This window comes from Serinus canaria, chromosome 17 (assembly GCF_022539315.1).
Source record: "Serinus canaria isolate serCan28SL12 chromosome 17, serCan2020, whole genome shotgun sequence".
NCBI classification, from domain to species: Eukaryota; Metazoa; Chordata; class Aves; order Passeriformes; family Fringillidae; genus Serinus; species Serinus canaria.
In genome coordinates, this window is record NC_066330.1 from 1,856,320 (window position 1) to 1,877,352 (window position 21,033).

General features: G+C 46.2%; 1 protein-coding gene across 4 annotated transcripts in view; it reads right to left on the bottom strand.

Annotated features, from left to right (window-relative positions):
- Positions 1–21,033, bottom strand: part of DAB2IP (DAB2 interacting protein) — a 122,421-nt gene that overhangs the window by 91,105 nt on the left and 10,283 nt on the right. For 3 of the 4 annotated variants that reach the window (XM_050980892.1, XM_018917589.3, XM_050980898.1), the window contains exon 2: positions 16,613–16,716. In XM_050980892.1, the coding sequence (XP_050836849.1) occupies positions 16,613–16,716 (104 nt within the window). Of the gene's footprint in view, positions 1–16,612; positions 16,717–19,977; positions 20,335–21,033 lie in introns of those variants that run through there. The other variant, XM_050980893.1, reaches the window with a different exon arrangement.

Sequence of the window (21,033 nt, forward strand, 5' to 3'; positions counted from 1 at the left end):
GCGCTCCCAGGCCGGGGCTGCGGCGCGCCAGACTCCCCGAAGCCTCCGTTGCCCTGGCAACCATCAGCTCCCATAAAAACCCCGTCTGAAAGACAAGACTGGCACATCGCAGCTCTGACGGGAGCAGGGGCTGGCCGCGGGTCCGGCCGCCCCAGCCCAGACGCCACCCACGGCGGGCCGGTGGCACACGGGCAGGGCGAGCTCCGTTACCTGCTCGGAACCCCCCGGATCCGCGGCCATGGCCGGCACAGCCGGGCTCAGCTGCTGCGGTTCCACGGATGGAGCTCCATAAAGCCCGTCCTAACACCGCCTGTGGGCTCGGGGTACAGGCACCACCTTCGAGAAGAGAGAGACCCCGGCTCGTTCCTTCTCCGCCGAGCCTCCTCCCTTACGGAACATAAGTCACGGCTCCTGGAGAGCTCCACAGCAGAGCCAGCACCAAACGTTTTAATAGCAAAGCTTCTAATGTGTTATTTGCTTATTGTTAGGAGTTAATGTTCTACATAATCTGAACATTACATTTAATCTCTCCGCTAAATAAGGCAATAAAAGCATTATACTACTGTGCTGGCCGGCATCTACAGTGTATGAGAATGGTGTGAGAGGGTCAAGCACATTGGCCAGGGAAAGTGGGGGGGCATTTTAAAGAGAAACCCGGATTTTGGGGTGAAGCCTGAAGGCATGTTCCTCCTATGGACCATCACACTAAAGAAACAGATCAGCTCCACATAAACAGCTCAGCAAATCCCCGCAGAACTGAGGTTCTGCACACACCACTTCCCTTCTCCAGCCCCAGGAAAGGGGGAAGATAGCCACGGATCACACCCAGATCCTGGCACGTGTGAAGAAGGAAGCGTGAGAGTACCAGAGCAGCATCCCAGCCGTGCCCACAGCGCACCCTCTGCTCCAGGCAGGAGCCTCAGGAGTTTCTCCACTCAGCATACAGGAATGGATCCTTAGCAGCTCACTTTTACAAATGAGTACCTTTAATACGTCTTGCAGGGCGATAATCACAGTCTAACTTCTATGGAGCCTGTCATTTGTTCATGCCATTTAAACACTCCTTCCCCACCTCGGATATTCACGGCTCACATGATGTCTTTCTCAAGCTGCAAAATCTCCCTGGGCACTCTGTGTGGTTCTTATTCTAGAAGTGACTTCCCTGTTCGTCAGTGCACCAAGAATTTCAAACATCTAGATAACCAAAGGTGTTTCACATTTATCAAGTGCCACTTTACTTACAAACGAGGTATGTAACATGCATCTGTGTGGACAGAATATTTCTCCAGGAGCTATTTGCATGACTCAAATAGCAGGAGGTACAACACACAGGCCATCACATTGTACACTCTGTCACACTGCACAAAGCCAACCTGGGAGATAACAAAGGCCTTTTCAAAAGGGTTCTGTCCCTGAGAAATACCTTTAGAGAATTTTATAGTACAGAGAAACATGGCTGTGAAAAGCAAATTTGAGGATTTGCATTATCTGGAGCATTGTTAAGATATTTCCCTCAGTACTCAGACCTTAGCCAGCCTCCTACTCGTGGTATCAGCCTCCTACTCATGGTATCACTGTGGTATCAGCCCCACACTCTTTGTACCACCGTGCTATCAGCCCCACACTCACCCTATCAACTCCCCATGCACTTGTTCCTCTGACTGGACCAGGCTCTGGCTGCCTGCTATGGACACTGGCCAAAATTTACTGTGAAGGGAAAATCCAAACACCTGATACTGCCCTAAACTCTGCTGGTGAGAAGGTTCTGGACCAGGAATGAGAGACTGGAGTTCCTTAACCACTGCCAGCCCACCCACAAATATGTCCTCATTTTATCAAGCCCCTTCTTCAATCCAGGAATAGCTTTGAGCTCTGGACAGGGCATTGATAAGGAAAAACCCAAATGCCTTCTACAACCAATGGTGGCATTTTCCCCCTCAATTGTGTATTCCACATCTCCACAACTGTTCCATGATTCATGCAGGATTTGGAAATTAGAATTTAGGGCTGTAGCAAGACATTACTTCTGTTTGCCATTGTTTTTACATTTGTTGCCACCAGAAGGAGATCACATGGAGCCATTTTCCATTTCCATTGCCAGCTTCCTTGGGAGAATGAGATGTCAGAGATTTTAATGCTGATAAATTATGCTGCTATAGTGATACTTTGCACCTCCATAGTGCACACCAGAGATCAGAAAGCCTAATGTGTGAATGAATACCTTCTGTAATTTTTAGGTAGGGTAAGAAAAAAAGACAGAAATTTATCTGTGAAAAAACAAGAGAGAGATTCTGACCTGGGGTGTGACTGCCGAGCTTTCCTAGTGAGATCATAAGGACATGATCCATTTCTTCTTCATTTATGACTTTAAACAACATTTGATTCTGATCTCCAGACAAACAAGGCTAATCCCACTCTCTGAGCACTGCCTGCTCCTCTAGCTGAGCTGCATTCTTGGCAGTTCCAGCAATTAAAGTGCTGCCCTTTGCATGCATGTTCTTTATACACTTTTAAGTTTATATTGAGAGCTGTCTAGGGCAGAATTGTGTCTTCCTGTGTGTGGGCAGCATTCACCACCAGTAAAAATATCGTAGCAAAGATTAAACTAGTAGCTGAGAAAGGTTCCATTCAGAAGTTAATAGTCTCTATGAAATGACAAAAAATAGAAATCTGCAGAGCCCAAGAATCCCTTCAGCTAGAATAAATCTTGAAATATCTATTACAATGGAAGCAGAGGTACCAGCTATATAAATTCATCCCTGCACAGCCTAAGGTCTGAGCAGGAGGAGATGTTTTAGGCTCTTTAGAGACAATCATTGTGGTCAAGAGTACGGCCCCATGCAATCCCTGAAAGCCCACAGAGCAATGTGGCACAGAACTCATCAAGCCTAGCAAGTGAAAGGTGTGAACCATGGAATCACAGAGTGGTTTGGCCTGGGAGGACCTTCAAGAGCATCCAGTGCCAGCCCTGCCATGGCAGGGACACCTCCCACTATCCCAGGGGGCTCCAAGCCCCGTCCTGGGGGTGTTCAGGAGCAGCCACAGCTTCTCTGGGAACACACAGAGCTCCCAGGGAGCACTGATTTCACTTTTCAAGGGCAAGGGCGTTGCTTTTCTTGCTTTGTTTCTGCTGTTTTGCCTCTGACATCTCCTAGCCAGGAGTACAATCGCTGTAATCACAAGAGCTGACTGAAGTCATAATAAGACACAAAGAATGAAGGCAGAAGAAAACAAAACAAATCCTTTTGAGGAATGGCTTAATCACAACCACAGCAACTTCAGCTAAAACAGGATGGCACAATTCAAAACAGCACAATTAAATCTGCTCTGATTTGGGCTCTTTTCTTACATATTTGACAAACCCCAAATCCAATGCCATCATCTCACTGAAGACTGTGGGACTCTCATTTAAATTTTTCTTCCTTATCAAATTTGGCATTTTCAGTTACTCTAGAACCTGGAAATAATCTTATATTCTATTACAATGTTTGAAAATTTTTGGTATTATAATACTTTTAAAGCATATGTGCAAACCCATCAGCACCATATGCCTTTGAGATGCAGGAACTGTAGAATTCCACACGCCCTGGGGCAACACGAAAAAAAACTAGAAAGGAGAGAGAAAAAGGGAGGGGGACAAAACTGAGCAGAGTGTTAATGACAGCAAAATCTGGAGCTCCTGTTTTATTAAACATAAAGTAATGATTCAAGTCTTGTGTCTGGAGCTGACTCCCACACCAATAATGTTCACTCACAGAGAACCCATAGGATAAAGTTATAAAGGTAAAAATTCAGCACCATGGAAACACAATAGAGATGAAATTTTAAAAATGATATATCAATAAATCAGGCAGGATGCCTCACGAGCAGCTTTCTTTGGAAGAGACCTGGCAGCTTTCCATGTTCTCTAAGCCAGGAAAACAGGGAGAGGCTGGGGCAGAGTGAGGGTCTGGCCTGGGGCTCTGGGAGGGCTCTGGGGGAGCACTGGGATGGTCAGACAGGAGCACAGACACAGACCTGGCTTCTCTTAGCCCAAACCCACACAGAACAACCCCCACAAAGGCAGATCACAGGAACTACTGAACAGATGGGGTTATTTTTCTAGTTCTTCGACATCTTTTTGTTTTAGATCAAGCAAATCTCAACTCTGGGGGACATGAGAGTACATCAGGAATTTTTTCACTACTCATCATAAGGAAACTGCTATAAATAAGTGTTTGCTTGGAGTACATATGTGCAATGTAGCCTTTCATCCCAGGTCTCCATGTGTTCTGCTATGTCAGGGATAAGGTATAAAACTGGGAGTAAATCTTTCCTACCAGACCCATCCTTATTCTGGGCTTTACAATTTTTATTTTTTATATTAAACTTAATTTAATTCTGGAATTAGTTTGGGTTTTTTTTCTGTTCCTGCACAGCACATGGAAATACCCTCTTATTGAGGCTCCACTGAATGGATAATTAATATTTGTATTTGTAAATAAGTGAGCTGTGCCAACACTAAGCATCCTTTTATAGCCATAAATGTTCCAAACAACTGAGTTTACCCATTTCTACAATTACCAATGTTAGTCCCAGCTTTCAAAATAAAAGAGAAACGTTTTTTGGGGAACCTCTGATACCAGTTGTTACGAGGTAAAGACATCTAAGTGCACATTTTTACCCTTCTCTCTGTAGAACACGACTGCATTGAGCTACCCCAGGAATGCAGAGCCCAAAAGAACCCTGAGGCTGAGTTTAGGCACCATTTGTGCCTCTCAGAAGCCCAAGAATAGAAATAATCCCGAGTGGTCCCTGGCACTGAAGCAGGGCAGGGAGGGAATTTCTGTACAGCACTGACCTTTATGGATCAAATATTTTTCATTTGTTCAGTGTTAGAGGCACAGGGCTGGAAGGGTCTGTAGCCCCTCACACACTTCAAATATCATTTATTTCTGCCAGCTCTTTTTGATTTGAACTTTGGTGTTGTAAGTTGCTTTGCCATCCTGCAGCTCTGCTCCTGTCAGGTGTGATGGAGGGCTCTGTGCAGGTGAGTGAGCCCACGGCCCCTGTGGAATTCCCTTCCCCAGAAAGGGCATTTCCAGGACACACGAGGCCTGCACGGGGGCTGGTTTGAACCTGGGCACATAGGAGGCAAGAAGGTGCCAACCCTGAGGCTGGAGACACCCCAAACTTAGGAGAAATCTGCAGAAACCTTAGGAATGACACTTTTGTAAGTTTAGCAACCAACACCTCCACATTTTGTTTACATGGCAAACCCCTGGGCAGCTGTTTCAGCACTGGACAATCCTTTCCATGAAGAAATTTCTCCTAATATCTCATCTAAACCTCCCTGATGTCTCACTAGGAGCAGGGAATCACCACTTGCTCTGACTGATGTTACCCTAAAACCTTTTTCTGAAGGGGTAAGGAAAGCCCCTCTGAGACAGAAGTGTCCTGGAATCAGGCTAAACCCCAAAGGAATGACAAAGCCATTGCATGGCCAGAGGTAACTGGCAATAAAAACTCCAATCCTGCTCCTCCACTCTCTGTGGTCAGACCCATGCTCTTGTTAGAGGATAAACACGGAGATCCAGCAGCCAGGATCATGAGAGGAGCTGTCTGGGAGCCAGGCCATGGAGCAGCCCCAGAGTGGGAGAAGCAGCTCATGCTTTAAGTGCTGCTTAGCAACACTGCCCTGCCACGGCCAGAGATGAATCAGATCTGCAGTGTCATTGCAAACACCCAGCTCAGCCCAGCTGAAAAATCAGATGAAGATGCACTGATGTCCCCCAGGTCACCCAGGGGACAGTGTGGGTCTAGCCAGGTCAGGAAAGCTGGAATTACATCAAATGAGAAGCACTGGGGGTTAATTATGAGTGTGGCAAATCTCACACACGTGAGTATCAGCAAATCACAGAGAAGCAGCAGTAGCAGAACACATTAACACACAACATCTCATCCCTTTCCCAGCTCTGGCCAATAAAGGATTGCTGCTTGAGCTCCATTTTCATAAAGATTTTACCATCTTGTTGAAACTGCCTTGGTCAGGGGGTCTTCTCCCACTGCCCTGCAGAAAGAATTCTCAGTTCTAGACATCCTCCCCGGTATTTTCAGCTAACTGCTTCTTTGCAGAATTTCACTCTCTTCCTTTTCTGTTCTGGGAAGATTCCCTTCCCAGCCTTTGGTAAAGTAACAGAAACCTTGGGAAGTCTGGGTCTGGATTCTCCCATTAGCACTGATGATTTCCATGGAACATGGACATGGAACAGGTGAGACATTAATAAAGGAATTCAATTGAAGGAATTCAAGTGTCAGGAAGAGCCCAGATGACAACCACACTTCAACAGTTGTTGTTATTCAGGGATCACCTGGTTCTTCAATTTGGATTCTTTTGTTCTCCTATTAAAACAAACCCACACTACTCTGGATTATTTGTTCCCAGCTCTGTAATTATCATACTGTCAACATTTCACATCCCAACAAGACAGATAAATATTCCTTGGGAAGGTAGGAGAAGGGTAATTGAGCAGTCAGGGATGAAAGATGCAGAAACAGAGACAAAGGGAGAATGCAAGTAACCTTGAAGAGCAAAGCCAGTGATCCACCCAAAGACAGCAGAACTGGGGACAGCCTGACCCAGGGACACCAAGCCAGGATGGCACCTGCAGGAGGATTTCAGGGGGATGGAGCAGCTTCCTTGTTTAACAGGCACAATGGAGTCCCAGCCCAGAGGACAGTCTGCTCTATCCAGAACTCTGAAACATCCAGATCCAGGACCCTTGGGGTTTTGCCAAGGGCTAAGGAGCCCAGGAGCTTTCAAGAGCTGCACTTTGGAGCTGTTTCTGTGGGGCAGCACTGCAGCTCCAGTGGGTCACTGACCACTGGGCTCAGTACAATTACACCAGGCACAAAACCTGTCTAGGAAGAGTTGGCATCAACCATTGTGCCCTTCTAGTTCAGGAAAAAGGTACTTTTTCATATAAAGGAGATTATTTTAATTCTTTCCAATCTCAGAAATGAGAATATGCCTTTTAAAAGCCAGTCCCCAGGCAGATCCATGCTTCAGCAAGCTTACTGTCCAAGGAGGGAGAAAGGAGGGCAGGCTGGAGGAGGTGGGAGAGCAGGTAGGAGCTGCTGTCACGATGGAGGGGCTTGGCAGGCACAGAGGGAGGGTGTGAAGGCACAGCTGTCCAAGTGATTTGCTACACTGACTATGCCCAGATAAGCTGCAAAGCCAGGATTACTGCTCAAGGGCTCATTCCTATGGCAGCCCTCCAATCCTGGAAAAACAGGTATCAGAGCTCACCAGGATGAGCAATAAACACACAGGGGAGAGGGGAAAACCATCTCCATACATCTCTTTACATTACTGCTCCCCTTTAAAGTCCACCTTTGGGTGTGATACACAGTAAACTGGTTCATGAGTGTGTTTTAGCCCTGCTTTCCCTACTCTGATGTATGGTCTTGGAGCAGCACATGGATGTCCTGTGTGTCAGGCACCTCCCTGCTCACTTCCACCTGAAACCTCTGGGGCAGAGCAAACACTGGAAGGGAGAACCCCATCCTCCACAATATTGATGGCCAGCTCTGAGTCTGCAGGAAGGTACCAACACCAAGCTGTCTCATTTTCACTTACAAACCTTGTGTGCTTTTAGTAACACATTTTCTGCAAAACCAGCTGCCAAGCCAATAAATTTTAAAAAGCAGTTGGTAGATGATGTGTTTAGAGTAAAAAAATATTATTATCTTTTGAATGTAGGGATTCATTGTGTAATTTTGCAGTAAAAGTTACTCATTCAAATATGAAACTCATGTTCCAGGCAGATGCTCTTGGCTTCAAAGACTTTCCCCACATTTCTGCAGCTTAAATTGGAACATTTGTATTCAGCAATAATTACAGCTGCAATCAAACAAAAATGCTCACTTTTGTGAAGGTGTGGGGAATGCCAACTGGAATTCAGATGATACATCAGCCCTGCATTTCCCCTACCTACCTCCCTAGACAACTCACTTCCCAGACATTGTGCAAACACTGAAGATGAAGTTCATTTATCCTCATCTCAGAATTTATGAAAACGATTATTTCAGTTTGATTCAGCTCCTACTTATACCTTTGGAAAAAGGGAGAAAAATTACAATGGAAAGATAAATATAACACACATATGATATTTCCAGGAGTACCAGCCTGGCTTTCATGCTTTCTCCATCCTTCAGAACACATAGATCAGAGAGCTTTTTGATTAAGAAAGCTCAGAGAGAAATGAACACAAGGCAAGACTACTCCCTGCTCTTTTTCTCCACCTTTACTCCTTTCCTTTCCCTCCTCAGCTCGTACTTCGTGTCTGATTTTGGGCTGAGGTGCTGAGGAAGGTGATGTGAGGCAGCACAACTGACAATTCTCTTAAAACTCACATTGAAAAATATAACCAAAAAGAATATCCTTCAGGAACTGGAGGCAAAAATTAAGTTCACTGCTGGTTTATCCCTCAAAATAATAAGACAGACATTGCAAGTGACAGATCCTATTTTTGGGTCTTAGCAGTCACTATTTCTTGCCTAATTATTAGCAGTGGATTTACTATCCTTAAAGCAGAATTTTGTCACCCTGCAGGAAATTGCAATTCTATCAGGCAGATTTAAGTGTCATTCACTTCTTCCTCAACTATTTTTGACTTGGTTGCTAATTATCAAGGAAGGCTTCATTCCTGGATGGCCCGAGGGCAGGGCCAGCACGCGTCCCTCAGCCCCAGCCAGTGCCACACCAGCTGGGACACTCCCTTGTTTCCCAGGAAGGGATATGAATGTCTCCTCCTCCACCCCCTAGGAACAGCAAAAACTTTTTTCCTCTTGTGTCTAAATGGCCTCTGTCCAGGAGCAACCTGTACCCATCACTCCTCACCTTTTCCATGGGACTCCTTAGGAAATGCAAAGTAAATTTCTGTACTCAGTCAGGCCAGGCTGTGCCACCATGGGAATGCCATGGAGATGACCTTGCAAGAAGCAGGAATGAAGGGAGGGACAAGGTCAGGGACAGGGAGGGACAGGGACAGGACAGGTTCTGCTGCTCAGGGTGAATCCCATTCTGCAGAGCTGTGTAGGGAACTGCACGGAGCCATTCAGGAAATAAAGACAAGATTAGTTCTGGAGCTAATTTCCTTGGTGCTTTGAAAAATGTTGCAGGGAAGATATGATCCACTGTAATTATGGAGGTAGATAAAGACAAGAAAGTTTCTGGAAGAGTGCCAGGCCTGGCACACCTGAACACCTCAGGAAAAGCAGCAGAGCTTCCCCACTCTCTCTGAAATTATCCTTGATGCCTGAGCCATGAATATCACTGGGAAAAAGAGAGTGGGGAGGACAAACACAGCCTATTGCTTATCAGAGTGCAGCGCTGAGGAAAAGTGACAGCACGGAGGAGAAAGGGAATCTTGTTTCCATGGCAACTAAAGTTTGAAAAAAAGTATCTAGAAATCAATGTCATCTTCCCAAGTGTGCTCCACCCAGAGCCACGAATCCAAGTTCTCCAGCTGCAGAGTCCTGGGTCTGTGCAATCACCAGGAGAGCAGGAAGCAGACCTGCTGTGCCAGCAGCTGCACGGGGTTTGGAACAACAGTGTCACCACCTGGAGAAACTGCCTCACACGAGGCTGCAGTGGAGGGGAGAAGAAACCTCCAAAACAATTTCCAGACAACCCAGTCAAAGGCCATGAGCTCCTCCATGGCTGTTAGAGCTCAGCCACTTGCACGGGGTGACAACACAGAGAAGATCACTGCCAGCTGGGATGGGGCACCTCTCCCATGATTTCCTCTCACAGCACCCTCATTATTACCAAAGTCCACAGGTGCCATGTGAACCATCTGCAGTGAAAGAATGAGGAATTCTGGCTCAAAATATGTTCTGGCAATTAAGGAGAAGTGTCTAGTCTAAACTAGAGAAAAAATCTGTTTCAGAAACAAAACTTGGGAGAAATGTATTGAAAACTGTTCAGGGTGACTGTGGCAATGACACAGATTTCTATGAATTCCAGTGCAATGACTTCAGCATTTAAGCAAATACTGAACATCCCTGAACTAAAGCAGTACAAATCCCCAACAGAGGAAGTTCAGAGATGAAGGTCCTGATGCAATGGGCACTCATGTTCCAGTCTCCAGGAGATTCACATAATGCCTTCCACTCTTGGACTTGTTTTCTAAAAGCACAATGTCAGTGCTACTGAAAGAGGGAGAATGGAATGTGTTTATTATCCTACCTTTCATATCTGCAGGACAATTCTTTATCTGTGACCCAGAAACAAATTAAAGGGATACTGTCATGTTGGATATTCTAATGGCCCTCTTTTCTCTGTGCTACCAGCAATGTGAGAGCTTTCAGTGCCCAGAGGTTTAAACAAATTGAGGCTTTTGTTTGTTTACCTTCTGCCTCTCATTCACGCTACAGAAATGAAACCAGTCAGGTCCATTTGCCTCCCTACAGCCTATCAGTCCAGGCTGTTTGCACTTGGGCTTCCTGGGAAGAGACTGAAACAATATCAGATGTTTTCCTGTAGTAGCTTTGAAATGAACATTTCTGTTCAAATCATCCTTTGGAGATGTCTCTAAAGAATGGAGATGGATCCAAGTACGTAGCTGAAAAAATGCAGGGAGAATCTGAGATGGTTTCTCTGTCTTTGTGAGGGGAATTCAAACAAAAATACACCAGAGGACCCAAGTGGATATTGAATTGTTAAAACACCACAAAAATGCCAAACAAACATGTTTTAGAGAGTAAAGGCCAGTCACCTGGCTGGTTTAAACCACTTTCCCCATTTACAGTGATGCCTTGAGTTGGTTTTGTTTATTATAGGATGACCAGCAGCAGTACTACCCAGCCCCACCTGTTTCATACAGATTTTGAATGATGGGGAAAGTGGTATCATCCTCCCAGGCCTTAGTTTCCCATTTATTTTGAGGCATTATGGTAAATTGCAACCCCCCAGTGCCTGCAAGCCTGAATTCATTCAGATTGGCAGAACACTTTTACAGCTCCAGATGAAAGGTGCTACAGAAGTGCCAAGTACTATCACTGTAATTATCATTCAATATACACTGATCAAAAGAATGAAATGTGAATTAGCATTTCCTATTAGCCCTACTTACTGCCTAAATGTTAAATATTCCTCCCATGGGCTCTCTCCATGAAAACACATAGGAGCTGTTGGTATTTCTCATCTGGCTACACCACTGCTTCCCCAGGAGTGGAGGAATGGATGGATCTGAGGAGAATCATGAAATCAGGAGAACAACACAGCTTTATCCCACAAAAACTTGCTCAGACTTTCTGGGGAGAGGGAGTTTGGAGCTGCTTTCTCACTCCCTCCCTTCTCATTCCTGGCACAAGGAATCTGTCCCACTCCAAGGATTTTCTGCTGCTCCCCCTGGGACCCTGAGCCCTGCCTGCAGTCATGGGTTTCACACAGCCCAGAGGGATCAGTGCAGCATCCTCAGAGGCTGAGAAAGTGTAAACATCTGGAGGAGCTGAACAAAATCAATGGAACTGGGCCAATCTGGACCCTCTGCAGAGCCAGGCAGCTTCCTGAAACATTTGTTTTCCCCTTTCCCACTCAGTATTTGACTCTATCTTCCCCAGAAGCACAAATTTCCTTGTTTATACACAGCCCAAGCTTCACACAGGAAGCAACAACCTGCCCTAGTCCAGAATACATTTCAGTGGTGTTGGGGCACAGAAGTTGGTGATTTGTGGCATTTCCCTCTCAGTGGAAGCTGCAGGTTAACCCAGGGCTCTGCCTGGGCACTGTGAGGATCCTCCCAAGGCTCCTCCTGCAGCAGCACCAGGTCATGTCCCACCCCCTGCTCACTGTCCCACAGCAGAGCCAGCCCTGCCCTGGGACCCTGTGCTGTCCAAACACCCCAGGGTGACAGCAACCAAAAGCAGGCCAGAGCCCCACAAAAACTACAGTAGGATCACTCATATTTCTGTAGAGAAATGGCCTCACTGTGTGAATTAAGCTGTTGATGAGCCCTATGCTCTTCTTTTCTCTAAAACTGTCCTTCAGACAGCTGCAGGCTCTGACAAAGAGACCTCCCTGGAACATAGTTTAAAAAGGGAAAAAATCCATACCCTGCCTTGCTGAGCCCCTTTCAGTGAAGCAGGTCATAGCACCATGTCTTTTATCCTGTCATTTTTGTCTCCTGCTTGATGCACATCATAAATCCTCAGTGGTTTGGACTGCAGCTCTGTGCTGAAATCTGACAGTCCCTCCTATCTCTGACCATGCTGCTTTCCAATACTCCCCAACTGGAAATTCCAGGTTTACTTAAAAAAAAATTCAAGATATAAGGTCAGACTCAAAGAATTGAAAAGATCTTTACAGTCAGGTTCACTTTCCAATCCCTGTGCTAGGGAGCACTGAGTAGGGATAAAGATTCCCTTTTTCAAAATGAAATTTATCCTTCATACCTTAACTAGAATTTATCTCATGTCTCATAAAGGACAGCAAAAATTAAAGATCAAAAATACTCACAGATCTATGTTAATAAGATGACTTAGAAATAAGGCAGAGGGCTCTAATTTAAATAACAAGCAATTAGAAATTTGACAACATGAGGTGCTGGCAGAGATAGTAAGAAAGTCAAGGCATTTCTGCCCAAGGAAGGACTTGGGAGTCCAGGAACCCATTTACTCATTTTCACATTACAGCATCAATTTGGAGAATATTTAATTCTCTTGAAACTGAGGAGGACTTCAGAGAGGTAATTAGGAATAGCTTAGCTAGTGGTTAACACCAGGACTGGGAATTAGAAATTAAGAAATTCAGCTCAGGATGTATTTCTGGGCTTTGGAGAATGATCAAATTTAAGTTAGCTAAGTTTTCCCTCCCTCAGTCTTCCCAGTTGGACAATGAGGGTGGTAAGAACAAACCACCTTTGTGGAGAGCCCGACAATCCCTCCACAAAGGATGCTCAAGGTGCAAGGTCTGGGTGCTGGGCTACCTGACAAACTCCTCTGAGAGCCAGATGAGCCCTCCTGATTTCTGCCAAGCAGCACCAGGGGGACTGGAAACAACTGCAAAGTCTGAAAATTATCTCATTTTTCTTCCAATCCCTAAAATACTCACAACCCCAAAGCTTCCAGGCATATCCTGTTGCAGAAGTGGTGACTGAACTGACAAAAGCATTCTCCAAGTAATTTCCATATTTCTTGCTGCCACTAGCACTGGTTACCCAAAGTCAGTTGCAGCTGACAGTTTAATGATAATGGCTTTATGTTTATATATCATCTGTGATAATGTTCCTATTCTCCTAAAATTCAATCCCTGCAAAAGGGGCACTTTAATGTATGCAGCCACAGACCAAAATGACAGTAATTTTCCCTTTGAGCTGCAATGGTTTAGTAAACAATTACATTTCAATTAAAGAGGGGTGATCGTGCCGAGGGAAGTGCCATTCCACTCTCCACATAATACAGAAACATAAATTCTCCAGAGAATTTCTCAAATCATTGTAATATATATTACATGACTGCTAAGAAAAAAGAAAAAAAAAGGAAAATAGAGTGTATTATGCACAGGCAAAAATTTGGGGAAAAAAAATCCTTCAATATCTTGTCCACAGCAGCTTGAACTGGGATCCCATTATTCAGGATTATGTTCAGTGAAGAGGAATGGGAGAAGAGCTCTTCACTTTCATCTCTCCAGGAGTTTCCATTTACTGCCATTAGTATTTAATACTTCATTTATCAAGGATTAAAACCAGGATAGATGGAGGAATGCTGTAAGAGTGGCTTATGATGGATCACTGCAAATTCAGCTGTGTACTGAGCCCAACCAGGCAGGAAAACTGCAGGAAAACAAGTTCATGTTACAGGAAGAATAAAAACTGTGTTTTGGTGTGGTTTTGGGGGATTTTTGAGGCCTGTGTGGCTTCAACCAGAAGAAGTACTGAAGTGTTTTTGGTGCTCCTGGAAAGCAGATTATTAATGCTAGAATTGAGAATTAAAGGGCTGGAGAAAGAAATCCTAAATTCTGTCTAGTAAAAGAGAGAATACAGATGCTTCCTCAAGTTTTTTGGCAATTTGGACTTTGCTTGGCCCGGGATATTCTCCCAGAAAACGAAGGAAATTGGGCTCTAACAGAAGGAGTCAATAGATGGCAGTGCTTGATGGGATGGGAGTGAGTCCTCCCCAGCAAGCCTCAGCAAATCCTCCCCTGCAGCACTTCCCTGCAAGGGGGGCACAGTGAGGGATTTCACTGGCACTCAGCAGACTTGCCCAGCTTCTGGCCCCTGAGTTTGACAAAATACCCCACAAACTTCAGGTTTAACCCATCTCACACCTCAAGCTATTGGGATTCAATGCAGAGAGGTAAAATGCTTCTCTGCATTCTCCTAAAAGCAAGACTTCAACCAGGGCCATGGAGAAGGGACACCTTGGTGTCTCCAGCCCTGCAGCATCACCAGCTGCTGCCAGGTGCCCACTGCAAGTGGAGACTAAAATCTGAACACTTGGCTCTGAGAGCAGGCTCAGGACAAGGCACCTCAGCTCAGGTCCAGCCTCACTGGGGCTGGAGCCTCGAGTTTCTCATTCTGCCTCAGCTCACACAGAGCTCTGAGAGCGTGGAAGTGAAGGGAGGGATTTACATGGAAAATAATTCTTGTACAGCATGAGATAACCAGGACTAGAGGAGATTTCTCCAAGTTTGAGAAGCTTCATTAAAAATTTCTTTCAGGACAAGGGGTAAGGACAGGACTTGATTTTCAAGGTTTATATTCTGTAATTCAAAAACTACCAGGAGCTCTTGTTTTCAAAAACCACAATGCCCAATTATCTGTAACCTGCCTGGCAGACTTCTGTATGGGAAGGGAAGTTCCCAAATTTCCACCCTAGTTTGCTCTAGTTTTGAAATGAAACAAAGCATCTGGGAATGCAACACTGCCAAAATAGCTGAAACCAATGGCTCCTGAGCTTCCCAGGCCCTTGGAGACTCAACAGCAGAAGGATGGAGATGTCAGGGAAGAACAATCAGCTGTAAAATATGAAAAGCTTACAATTTCCAAACCTACAACAGCAGGCTCAAAAGTAATAATCCCATTACCACTAAACTAAGGCACTAATTACTATTCCCAGTGGCTGGAGTGGACTGACTGCTAATGTTCCTCTGGTTAATGAAGGAAGGTGAGGGAGAATATATTTCTAAAGTCAGACATCTGCTGAAGGCTGGGCAGCAGCACCAACTGTACCTAATGAAGCCATTCATATTAATGCAGTGACACTCGGAGGGGGCGCAGGGGAGAAATGAGATGAGGCTGGATTTGAACTCAGAGAAGACAAATGTCATGTATTACCCATGTGATGGCTGCCCTTATTTAATCCACACTGAGTAACAGAGCTGCTTAAAGCAAAGAACTGCATCCCACATCAGCTGTTCCACCACCAGCTGCTCAAAGCTGGAATAGCTTCTCTAAAAACTCAAAAAGCAAGATATATGCATTAGAAAGGAATGAACAGCTTTTTCTTTTCTTTGACTACAGGGACACTAAAAAAAATATTCCCAAATCCTCTGTCCTTGAAGAATCCAGATTTTCCCATCATGTTTTGCTGTTTTCACCAACCAGCAGTAGTTGTTTAGGGTTCAAGGATACTCATTCACTGAGATCAGTAGGTTGTGATGGCTGGAAGAACAATTTCTAGAACTAAAATAAACTACTTGTCCAAACTTCTAATCATGACTCATTCACCAATGCAAATGTTCTCAGGTGAACTGGGTGTGCTCAGATTATTTTTCTTTCAGATTGCACCATTGTCTTTGCTTTGAAATTCTGGTTCTGCCTCCCTGAGTTTGGTAAGCAGCAGCTGAGTCTGTAAAGAAGGTGTGGCCTGCAGAGAAAACCTGCATGGAGCAACCCTGCTGCAAGACCATTTGTGTCTTCTCTGAATAAAAATATCTGTGCGTGTTGAGAGCCAGCCCAGACACCTGATGTGAGCAAGGAGTGGGGAGGGGACTCTGTGCTCACACTCCTCACACTGTGCTGACACTGGGCAGTGCCAGCCAGGGCTCAGCAGTGACAGATCCCATTCCTGGGGTCCCTCTTCCTGTCTGTCAATGGACACAGCAGTGCCCTTCCCATGGAGCACCGAGACCACTGGTAGTCATGGCACAGAACAACCAGTGACATCTCAAAGAACAGGGATTGAAGCCATGGAAGAAGTGGATGGCTCCTCCAGGCTCCTGCTGGGACAAGATCCCAGGCTCTGGGCAATCCCAGCTTGGCAGATGTCCTGTGACTTAATGACAGCTTCCTCCAGAGGAGATTTTCTCTCTGTAGGAGTGTGAGCACACACTGTACAGCTGCAGACAGGTAAATGATCCCAGGAATACAGTGCACCAGGACTCACCAAGGAAACCTCTCCAGGAAAGTCTCCCAAGTGAAGCTCCAGCCTCCATTCAAACCCTACTGCTCTACCAGGATACATCTGCCGGCTGCTTGTTGCCAACAGTGTCTAAGAGCACCCATTCCCTACAAACAAGTGAGCAGGCAGTTTCACACACAGCACTTCTCCCAGGGTGAGCAGGCTCCTTTCCCCCCAGGTCACTCCTCAGGATCCCACAACCCTGCTGGAGAGGGGGGACACTGACCGTGACGCGGAAGGGCGTGGTGGCCGCGGGCTCCATGCTGGGGTTCTTCTCCGAGATGCCGCTGGGCATGCTGCGCCTCTGCCCGCAGCGCTCCGGGGGGGACTCTGGGGACAGAACACAAGGGACAGTTACAAACCCAGCAGCACAGGGACAGCCCAGCAGGGCCAGCAGCCCGTGCAGAATGTGGCATCTCCCTCGCCAACGAGGCAGCGTGACCACCCCATGGATTCCACCTTGCATTTCCCCGAGCTGCCTGGAGCAACATTCCATCAGCAGGACTTTCACTTTCAACAATTAGCATTTTTATACAACTGTAAGCTTCAGATAATGCCTGACAGGTTGGCATTATCATTATTTCCAGTCTGCAGATGAGTAAACAGAAACTGCATTGAGATGAGTGAGAATTATATGCAAAGTACAGATCCGTGCACTCGTGGATTTGATCCTCCTCGGGGAAACTGCTAATGGGGTTAGAGGCACAGGATGCTTAAGTTACCTCTCTAATTCCTCTAGCAATTTGCTTTGGAACCAGGAAAAAATAATTAAATCCTGCTTTTGATAAAGTATAAAATGAGGATAGGAATACTTACCTCCTTCCCCACTGGCAAGGAGGGGAGGGGGCTGAAAAGGTAAAATTAACAACTATGCTCAACACTGAGGAGATTTAGCAAGATGTTAGGACAGGTCAGCTACAGCATTGTAGGGTGGTGCTTCCTCAGTTCACACACCCTCTTTGAAAGCACCATGGAACTCAGAGAAACAGATTTATTTCCAAGCTGCCATTCAGTGATGCTCAGACCTCGTAACAAGCTTCCCTTCCCAAAACCATTCCAGAGTCCTCCTTAGCCAAGCATTTCCATGGACGTTCTCTCCTCAGCAAGGTTCTGCCCTTGCCAAAGCCTGACTGTAAGAAACTAACACCAGCAATTCCACCCAACCATTCCTGAGATGTGTCTTAAACCACTCCAAAAGAACAGACTGAGATTCCAGCCATGGATGGGGTGAGGGGTGGCTCAGTGACATCTTCCTTGGTTGCCACGTAACCTGTGTGAAACTCAGCCCAAAGCAGCAGCTCACTGCCTTCACAGCCTCCAGCTGAGCCTTCAAATGGCTGGAGCACTTTCTCTGCAGAAAGCTGCACTTTGAATCTCAAGCAGTAAAATCCTTTGGTGTCATCTCCTCTCAGAAGATTCAGGCTCCCACCCCATTCCTTTGAACCTTGTTTTGTTTTTGGACTGTCATAAAGAAGCTACTTGATTTCAGCATTTTGAAAGTGAGCTTGAGATGACAACTGAAGACGCTGCTTTGCATTTTCATAATGACCGGAAAAATGAACCTTGTTTAAAGCATTTCTCACACACCTGACTGGAAAACAGGAACGATGGCATTATGTGAAAGGCAACTACAAGAAATTACTTTCCCCATGTGCTCCCCAGCCCCAAACACTGCTCAGCACCTGTATGGGGGTAACAGCCCCCCAGCTTAGCTTCTTATTTCATCATTAAAATATACCCTAAGCAGAACCAGCAAACACATCACTGTGACTCAAGACCAAACACAGAGCTGGCTTAGCACCTAAACCCTCCTATAATTATTAAACTTATGGTTCATGAAATGTTTGGAGTCAAATCTCCATTTCAGCTCTGTTTAAGCACTGTGGGTTTCACTGCAGGAGAGACGTTACAAAACCCTCTGTCAGAAACCAGAAATAACCAGAAGGAGGGGTGGGTGTGGGTGTTGGAGGGGATGGGGGGGGGAGCTGTTTGTTTTAAAGGTTAATAAAAATAGCTTACAGGTAAATTAGTAACTCCAGGAATGTACAGCATTTACTTGGTGAGCAGTACGAATATATAAAGGTTTAAGTGCCCTTTTTACTTCTTCAGGGCTGGTGGCACCATCTCAGGCTGGGTCACTGCCCAGGGCCTGGCATCAGCCACGCTGCCATAGCAAGCCCAGGGCCATGGAGAAGGGCACTGCAAGCCAGTAATAAAAACTCTCCACAGTCACTAGAGGCTGAGAAAGAAACATCTTTATTTGCAGCAGAAGATATTTGGGTTAGGCACTGGAAACAGTCCCATCTTGCCATGGACAGTGACACCCTGGGACTGCTGGTGCAGAGAGGGAGAGCTCTCCCTGCCCAGAGATGTTCAGGGACAATGGGCTGCCTCTCCTCCCCTCTCATGGGGCAGACAGATACCACACACCTCCTGCCATTCCTTCCAGCCTCATTTCCGGTGATTTCTGTCAAATTTGTCCACTTGTGCATAAAATAAGCAAGCTTCAAGGGATCAGATTCAGTGTCTGATTTTGGCCTTTTCTTCCCAACCTCTCCTGAACTTCCATCTCTGTCTGGACTGTGGCAGTTCCGTGTCACCTCTCAATAGCACAGAGGGCCCAGGACTCATTTATACAACACAGGAGAGAGAGAAATAAACAACAGGGCCTCCTGCTTTTCCAAATATTTACAGAAGACTGCAATGTTTTGGGTCTCCCGCTGTGCAGAGTAAGACCTTCAAAGAGAAACCTCCTTGAAATTATCAAGCCCCTGAAAGCTCTCCCCACACAGCTGGGCCAACATGTTGCTGGCTGTGGAAGGCACCAGGAGGTTTTTAAGTTGAACATATCCCACTGCCAAGAGGACACACAGCACTGCAAACACTGCACATTAATTTAGGACCTCGGGCTTATGAGTATTTCTGAAACTCTTTCTGTACAGTAATAAACACATTTGATTTGTTAACTTATTCAAGGCACTGGAACTGACAGAATAATTAATCCTCACTCCACTCTTCCATGCCTGCTTTTCATGCTGTGGAATCATTATGGAGCAGCACAGCAATCTCCCAGGGCTCCAGGGCAGCAGCAGAACAGGCTGTGAGCAGCTCCTGGCACCCAAACCCTTGTTTAACCCACCCAACATCACTGCCTCCTCTGACTCCACTTCTCAGACACTGCTCCAAGCAGGTTGTTATGCGTAACAAACACAAAAACAACTGTGACTACTGTTTACTTTTCACTTAGCAAGTGAGGTGTTCTTCCATTTGCATTACCTGCTCCTGAGAATCCCAACTAGTCCAAGAGATCATCAGGATTACACTCTCATTATGGAGACTAAAATACATTAACTCCTGTTTGTTCATCTCTCTTCACACTCCCCCCCTCGTACAATTCCAGGGATCAGCCAGTGGAAGAGACAGCGTGAACAAAAGCAAAGCGAGGCTGCTGGATGGAATAACAACAAGCAGGCACTTCCCAGCAAGTTGATCTCCTGATAAGAACCTGCTCCAGCTCCAGCCAACAAAGGGAGGTCCAACCTGAGTGCTGGGAGAGAAGTCAGCAAGGAGAAATGGTCTCCCTGAACTCACCAGAAGGAAGCCGTGCTGGTGAGCAGCGCACATGCCATGGCACTCGGAAGGAGCCGGGAAGGAGAGAAGGAGAGGTGATGACTTCATCAGAGGCAGCGAGAAAGGGAAGAATGCCTGGAATGCCAGAGCAGGCAGCAGCACCGGGACACACGGCAGGAGCGCAGGTTCCTGCTCCCGCCGCCGGACGTGCCTATGGAATGGAGACTCTGGAGCTCAACAAAACTTCACCAGATTCTCTGGAGGTGATGCAGGAAACTACGAGTTCCCCAGAGCCAAGAGCCGGTGGGAAAGGTGCTGAGGGCAGCCCTGGAGAGGTCAGGCTGCTGCCGAGCTCGGCACGGAGCCGCCGGTGGGGCCGAGCTCCGCCCTGTCCTGCCCCACCGGGCACTGCCCGGCATCGCAGGTGCCCCAGCGCTGCCAGGGTGGAGTTTCTGTGAAACCAGAGGGAACAGGAATTACCGGTCTCCTGCTCGTACAATTACAGGCCGTGAATTAATTTTATTGCTTAATGAATTTAGGTGTTATTCCTCTAATTTCTGCATTATCCAATAAGTCCTTATTACAAACCCAAGAGAGGAGAGGAGGAGGCACAGTGACAGTGATTTAAGGTGGTTCACGGAAGCGTTTACGAATTAAGAACAATCCCTGGAGAACAGGTATCTGTAGTGTCTGTGTGATTTCACATACTCAGGAGAGGCTGCAGAAAAATCTACATTTCAGACAGCTTTGGGTGGCCACAGGAGCCCTGGAGAAAAGATGGATCTAGTCTGAATCCAAATGGGGATTTAGAAGGGAATAGAGGCACTTTTAAAAAGCAGAATAGGCAACGACAGAAAATAATAAACATTGAGCTGAGCCAACTTTCCTCTTCACAAGGCGTGAAGAACTTTGAGTGGGAAGCAGAGGTGCCAAAATGTCTGATTTCCAGTGACAAAGAGGCTGTGAGAGGTTATGAAAGGCCTTCCTGCTCCCATCAGCAGGCCCAGGAATGCAGCTGCAGGGCCACCTGCGTGCTTCAGTTACCTGCAGGAGAATTTATTGGAATGGATCACCCAG